Here is a 7,571-nt window from a genome sequence, read left to right on the forward strand (position 1 = left end):
AATCAGTACATCCTGCTTCGAAGGCGTTAAAGCCTGCTTCTGGGGCTTCCGCACCCGCACACACACATACTCACTCGCTCCCCTGCTCGTGCCGCTACACAGACAGGAACAGAAACGTACTGTGAGGTCAGTGACAAACATATTATTTGATCTGTATTGGAAATTGTGGTAAAAAAAAAAAAAATAAAAAAAAAATTAAATTACAGTAGAACCTCGCAAATCTGCAGAACAGGGAGCTTCCACACACACGCAAAACCTGGAGGCCTTATTCCACTTCCAAGCAGAGTTGTAATAGCAAAGTGCTGTAGTGAGGTCTCGTATCACAAAGACTTCCAATAATCTTACAATTGTAGTCTACAGAACATTTACCAAAACGCTTGAAGTATCATAAATTAACAATAAATAAAAAGAGTACACCTTAATGCAACGTCGTTATTTGTTCCTTTACTCACTGATTCACAAAACTCTAGTTGTCTGTAAGGGGTCTTCCAGTCCTGGGTGCAACGCAGCGAGGTTCTGCTGGCCGTGATAAAGTGCTGAGGCAGAGGAAGGACGCGAGACCGCGGGTCTCGGGCGGAGAGGATGAATTGCTCTGGCCACTTGGTTGCAAGAGTGCCTGTTTTTTTTTGTTTTTTTTTCCCCTCTTTTTTTTTTTTTTTTTTTTTTTTGTTTTGGACATCTAAGACAGAAAAAAACAAATCAAGCACCTTCCCAGAAAGAGGGTTGGTTTTTTTTTTTTTTGATTTTTTTTTTTCCCCCCCTCTCTTACAGATTGTCCCACATTTCTATGGCTGGTAAAATACAGACAGGTCAGCGTAGCAGTGAATGCATGATGCCACTTCCACTTAAATACACAGAAATGCTGGTTTGGGTTTGTTTTTCTTTTTTTTCCCAAACCAAAACAGACTTGTTTTATTTGTCCCCCTGAGTTGCCGAGAGGCGTTAAGATGCATATAGGTGGGGTAAGCAAGCTTGTGGTCACCGCGAGTAGGAATCTCTTCCCGTTAAGACTAAATGAACAGCTAGTATGGCGTCTGTTACCCTTCCCTTCCCGCCTTCAACGTGCACAGACTCCACTTCATTTCTCACTGAAGGCAGCAGCAAAATAAAAAAAAAAAAATAAAAAAAAAAAATAAAAATCTTTCTGCAGACTTTGGGGGGAGCCGGGGAAGGGGGTTCGGCTCCGAGCAGCCGCCCCGTGCCCGCGGGGGTTGGCAGATGCGGGAGCAGAGGGCGAGGGGTTGGGTGACGTGGGGGTTCCACGCGCATTTGGTGATGCGGCAAAGATTTCCTTGTGCACCTGTAAGCGAAGGGTTTGGGTACATTAAGACGTACTGGGCCAAATCCTCCCTACGGGGTGGGCTGGTTACGGCAACGGAGCGAGGTCCATTGACACCAGCTGAGGCCTCATGGAAAGGGATGCTGGATCTGTAGTTAGTTTATTATTTTTTTTTTTTTCCTTTTTTAAATAAAAAACGGGTTACCTAAGACCTACCTATTAAAAACAGCTACACTCTATGCTGTAAGAGTAAGTTTCCCCAACAATTCCACAAGCTAGCAATACAAGATAGGTATCGAAGAGGTTGATGTAAAGACAGCTTTCCGTTATGCAAAAGATCGTTTTTCCTCTCCTGTTATTGAAGCTAACCTCCTTTAACTATATTAGAATAAATTAATAAATACTAGTTAAATTAGAAACAGTACATTGGATTTGCCTATCAATAGAAAACAGTTCTAAGGATACCAATCGGGAGAAGAAAAACGATCTTATGAAATATGTGCAGTAATAACTGGCCATAAAGACATACGGAGCCTCCGATTTCCCAGCATTTGTGACATTCAAGTTAATTAGAAGAACGTTAGCGGTGGTTTAAGTCAGATATCTAGCCTAGCCTCCTCCTCAAATTTAAACATGAGTCCGTATTCTTCCCGAAGAAGATTCAGTTGGCTACTGGTGGTGTATGAAGTGCTCATCTCCAGTTTGTAGCATCGGTTCCTCGACCGTGTGGAATTTGCGGTAGGGGATGGGTGAGGACAGCCAGAGGCTGAGCTGCTTCTGCTGTTGCTGCTCTCAGTTTTTCTGGGATGAGTCGAACCTTTACCTATGCTCGTTATCAGGAAAGCAGGAGTGCGCATCACATCTTCATGCTAGACAGAAGTTACTCTTATGTGGCTATCGGTATTTTCTATGGAGCTTTCCATTGTTGGTTAAAAAAAGTTCTTTCTAATAATAATTAAAAAAAAAAAAGAAGGAGTTGTTGGTAGCAACTGTTCACATTTAAAATTTCACATTCCCTTTAGAATGTAGTTTTAAAACGTGGAGCAGAGCTGACATTTTCCCCCCCAGTCTTACGCCGAGTACACTAGATGGAGAAGGAACGGGGTTTTTATGCCACGCCGTCACAGCCTTTTCCTGAATTTTCTGCTTTTCCGATATCCATTTCGATAAAGTCATCTGGCAAGTCTGGTACGACCTCCGCCGCGCCCTCCTCCGGGCACTGCTGCTGGCGGTGGCACAGCCCAGCCTTGCACGGTCTCACCAGGGAGAGAAACACAGCGCCCAGGACCATGCCAGCAGCACAGGAGTAAAAGGCTGAGCTGTAGTTCTGTGTCGTATCCACTAAGACACCTACGGAAAACACATTTACAGCAGTTAGCCACAACCGACTCCCTCTCCCTTCCCCATCCATCCCTCCTACGGGATTTTTAATCCGGGTACCACCGCATCACATCGTTCGCAATCTAAAAGATTCTCAATGGCAAACAGACGCTACTTTAAAGCCAAAGCATTGTGTTCGGGGACACGTAGCGTTGTCTTCAGGCAAGTCAGAAACCCTTCGGGCACTGCAGGGACGCTAAGCCCGAGATGCATCGGGCATCTCTTTATGATGACAGGGACTTCACCTTTCCGCAGGGTATGGTAGAAACACACGCACGGTGAAAACGATGCGTTTCCGCCGTTTGCTAGAGCCTGAAGTGATGCCAGTTTTAGGTTTCTAGCAGGAGCAGGGTAGCACTGCAGTATTTCCCTTCACTCTGAGGTTCCTCGGTGGAGACTGCCTCATCGGTGGGACTCGGCAGAGCTGCATTGCAGCACTCTTCTGGCTCCGAGAGCCTCCTAATACTAGTTGCAGGGCTTTTCGGGTACTACTATGATTAGCGCTGCCAGAACGCTTTCTAGACAGAGATCAGCACCACCAGCTGTCAAACATACCAAACCCAAACAAACAAAAAGATGAAAGTTTTACTGTTACCTGCAAGGGGTGGTCCGGCCAACCCAGCTAAGCTTTGAATGAAGACGTAGACTCCAGCCGCAGAAGACATCTTTGCGATGCCAACCACGTCGTCTTCTGCCAGGAGGGGAATATGGGTGCCCGCTACCGTCCCCAGCATGAACCCAAAAAAGATGCTACATGTCATCAAGCCCCAGAATTCAGAGGCAAAAGGGAAGGCAAACAACGCTACAGACAGCAGAACAACACAGATGAGTTCGATGTAGATCTTGCGGATAGGCTTTTTGTTGAGAACCCAGCCAGCTGAAATTCTTCCAAAGACCTCTGCGATGGCCATGGCGGACAGTATGTATGCAGAGTGGTCTTTGCCGATGCCGAGGCTGAGGCTCAGGGGAATGATGTAGAGGGAGGGAGCGAAGAAGCCCAGGGTAGCGAACAGGCCAAAGAATGCATAACAGATAAAGCTATAGTCTCTCATCACAGAGAAGTCCAGTAGTTTGGTTTTTGGTTCTGGAGGGGTGCTGTTATTTTCAGCAAGTATCTGTACGTGTTCCTTTGGTTCTTCACTTTTCGGCTCTGCTTTGGTTTTTCCAGGCACATTGCTGGGTGAGGTAGTTATTTCTACTCCTGAGTCTATGGACTCTATTGAGGTGCGTGTTTGCTCATTTTCAAGCATGTACTTTGTCTCCGTGGGCTCTTCGGGAGGCTGCGCTTTCACTTCTTCTTGCTCTTTGATGATAATGGGTCGCAGCAGCGATCCGCAGATGACAATGCTTAGCTGTAGCACCCCGACAGAAAGGAGGCTGTATCTCCAGCCAATCTGCTCCTTCAAAGCAGTAATTGCTGAGGGAAGAGGGCAGAAGAAGGAGAAATTATAACTAGAAAAGCCTGTGGGTCCACCAAGGAGCTATCTGAGTCCACAGCTAAGGAAGTAACTGAAGCTTCCTCACTGGAGGGTCCCAATGCACCTCAGCTCTCGCAGAGGCTGAGCGGGGTCCCTCCTGTCGGTCCTGCCCAGGGCCACCCAGGGGTCTGGCACCCACGCTCCTGCCATCAGCCGCAGCAGATGAGCTAGAAGTCGCATTTAACATCTGGCTAGCAGACGCTATCCTCTAGGTAGCCACTCTTGAGGTCCCAGCGAGCCTGGGATACAGGAGACCCATTGAATGGTTTGGACTGGAAGGGACCTTAAAGACCATCCAGTGCCACCCCCTGCCCTGGGCAGGGCCACCTCCCCCCAGCCCAGGTTGCTCCCAGCCCCGTCCAACCCGGCCTTGAGCACCTCCAGGGATGGAGCAGCCACAGCTCCTCGGGGCAACCTGCGCCAGGGGCTCACTGCCCTCAGAAGGAAAAATTTCTTCTTAATATCTCATCTAAATCTCCCCTCTTCCAGTTTGAGGAATGAAGGTGGTGTTATTTTTAGTGAACGGGAGCAAACTCAACATTCGAGTTTCCTCTCCGAGCTGACCCCACCCTGAAACCAGCTCCTAGAGGAAGTCTCTCAGCTCTACTCAAAGGTGCGTGTCACCGCTTAATTACAAGCCTTCGTTTGCAATCAAAGCGGCTTCACAGCGGGCATCGGCCGAAAGCAAACCTGCACAGCAGGAGACCACCTAAACTGCAGGGGACAGGCAGGGACAGGAACGCGCTGCCCGGGGACAGGTCCCCAAAAAGGCTGGAGCGGTTTGGCGGCCCGTGCTAAGCACAAGCCCGCTAACCTTTAGGAGCAGTTATGTGTACTGCGTGTGCATTTTAAATAGCTGAAGTTTCTCGGTCTTATTTTTAGCCTGCTAGATCTATATAGGGAACCCGGCGGGCTGCGTATCGGCGAGGCATGTCCCGCTCTGGCAGGCGACGCTGGGAGAGCTCAGGCATCGTTACACCAGTCTCTAGGATTACTTGTAACCCTGCCTGCAAGGCACGAGTGCCACGGGCATGTGAGCCACCGCCTGTGGGCTTCAGCAGCTCAGGGGAAGGTCCACGAGCACCCGGGTATCCGTGGCCTTTGGCTCCCGCTCGCTTGGGAAAAGCATGGGAGCGGCGTTGCGCTTTGGGCATGCGCATATGGACTCACGGTATTCGGGCACTGTACCTGGTGCGAAGGAGAAGACAGCAAAACATTCCCCTGTAGATGCCACTGCTGTGACCAGCGAACGTCTTTTGTCAAAATACTGTGATAAAATGGTGACAGTCGGGAGGAAAGAGAGGCAGTATCCGAGGCCTGTGAATAAATGCCAAAAATTGCCATAACAACAAGTAAGGGAGGGGGAAACACCGATGCGAGAACACGTTAAGTCGGCTTTCCCGGTGGCGAGATTACAGTATCATTTCGGCCAACTCAGCAAGTCACCCTGGAAGAAAATCATTGGGGAAACCAAAATGTTATTTTTTTTTTAAATTGGAAGGGGGGAAAAGAAAAAAAAAAAACAAAAAAACAACCACAAAAAACCACACAAGAGACCCAACCTCCCAAAACTGCTAGATAACACCTTCTGTTCCCCAACAGCCAGTGGGGTCCACTTTGAGGACCTCATCTGCTTAAAGAGTTTGAGCCCGTAGCAATTGCTCCCCTAAGCGAGGCAAGCTGCCGGCCACGGATGCGAGCAGGACACCCAGGCCAGACTGGAGCGGTGGAAAAGTATTGGGGAAAAACAAGAGATAGAGGGAGAGGTCAAAGGAATTGACCCCGTGAACAGCTTTCATCTCCCCAGCGATCCCAGTCAATCAGAAGCAATGGGTACAGCTGCACTAGCACAGTGGTCTGCAGGACCGAGTCACAAAGTGGTCCCTGGGGTGACACGGGGCAGAAAGCCAAGCCTCCAGCCCAGGGCATCACCTCTCCTTGGAGGGTGAGGTCAGCTCAGAAGGGGCAGCAGTGTTCCTCAAGCAATCCCAGTGTCGTGGGGAGCAAGACACCCCCCGACCAGAGCCACGCTTGCGGGAAGCCCCAGGAGCGAGCAAAGCGTTTGGAAGGTACGGGAATAGGACAACTCACCAGAGATGACACCGATGGTGACATACATGTCCACAACATTACGGGCAAAGGAGGCAGTGACCATGCCGGTGCTGATCAGCACCCCTCCGGCCATCACCACGAAGCGGTGACCGAAGCGATTGCTGAGGACCGTCGACAGAGGAGCTGGATGGGTGGGAGAGGAAGAGAGCCGTAGTCAACACCCAAGTCAGCAACTTCACCAGCTACCATCTCCTTCAGAGGCTCTTCTCGTACCCTTGCCCAGGTCCCCGTGACGTGCCACCTCCCCTGCCAGTTGGCCTCATGCAGGAGAGCATCACCCCAGAGCCATCCGTGGAGCACTACACAGCTCATGGCATTTAGGATGTGCTAAAAAACCAGAATCATCAGAAGAGACTCAGACACCTGCGTGGCAGCCTGGGACAAACCTGCAGCAGCATCCACAGACACCAGTGGATTTCAAGGAGGCTCAAGTTATTTCTAATCCTTTTTCACTCCAGAGTTAAGTTTCAAAACTCTTGTTTTCACCCCTTGCCGATGAGGCCAGGCCAGGCTCCGTGACACGGACCACGTCCCTGTACCACGCAGAAGGACATGGACTGGGGCTCAAAAGGACTGCCGGGCTGAGACAGACATTTCTCGGTATTTCAGGAGCACGCAGCCTCTGGGATTTATGGCTGTCATTTATAACGGAGCCATCAGAGACACGCAAGTCACAGGTACCAGGTCCTCATGTGCTGAGTCAGCAGCACAACCGCCCCTTGCGCTCGCGCTGAACGCCTGCTGCTCTTACCTGTGAAGGTCTGTACAAACACACATATGGATATTATCCAGGATATCCTGCTGTTGGTTTCGTCAAAGCTTTCCATCAAGTCATTAAAGAAGACGCCAAATGATTTTATAATGCCATATGTTAGGGCTTCCACAAAGAAGAAAGCAAAAGCAATCGTCCAACCCCATCCTCCATCAGGCACTTTAGTATAGACATTTGGAGTGGTGCACGGCATTTTTACAGCTTTGACAGTCATTTTTGATCTGGAAAAAAGGGGAGAAAGAGCCAGGCATCAGTTTAAGGTGATTTTTGCTGGAAGCAGCACAGCCTAGCAGCTGCAACATCTCTAAGGCACCGCTAGCCGGTCCCTGTGCTGCCGAGGGATGAAATGCAGCAGTTGGACTGAAGTTTCTGCCTTTGTCACCCCACGGGCTTATTTCTGCTGGTGCCCTTTGAGCCCCGGACCAGAAACTCACCGCTCAGCACCCGGGCGAGCTGTTCCCATCAGCAAAACCCAGCGCCCGGAAGCCGTCATCTGTATTTTGGTGTGCGTGGGTGGATGGATGCAGTTCGTGAAAAATCCACCGCAGGA

General features: G+C 49.7%; 1 protein-coding gene across 1 annotated transcript; it reads right to left on the reverse strand.

The window, feature by feature from the left end:
- Positions 1-872: 872 nt before the first annotated feature.
- On the reverse strand, positions 873-7,238 carry SLC16A6 (solute carrier family 16 member 6). The gene is made up of 5 exons (XM_082492125.1): positions 7,001-7,238; positions 6,229-6,372; positions 5,326-5,454; positions 3,255-4,076; positions 873-2,629 (listed from the first exon to the last, which is right to left on the reverse strand). Exons 1-5 carry the CDS (start codon positions 7,233-7,235, stop codon positions 2,388-2,390), a joined length of 1,572 nt encoding a protein of 523 aa, XP_082348251.1. The 5' UTR covers positions 7,236-7,238; the 3' UTR covers positions 873-2,387.
- Between the last annotated feature and the right edge of the window lie 333 nt (positions 7,239-7,571).

This window comes from Vanellus vanellus (genome assembly GCF_965231255.1).
Source record: "Vanellus vanellus genome assembly, chromosome: 17".
Lineage (NCBI taxonomy): Eukaryota > Metazoa > Chordata > Aves > Charadriiformes > Charadriidae > Vanellus > Vanellus vanellus.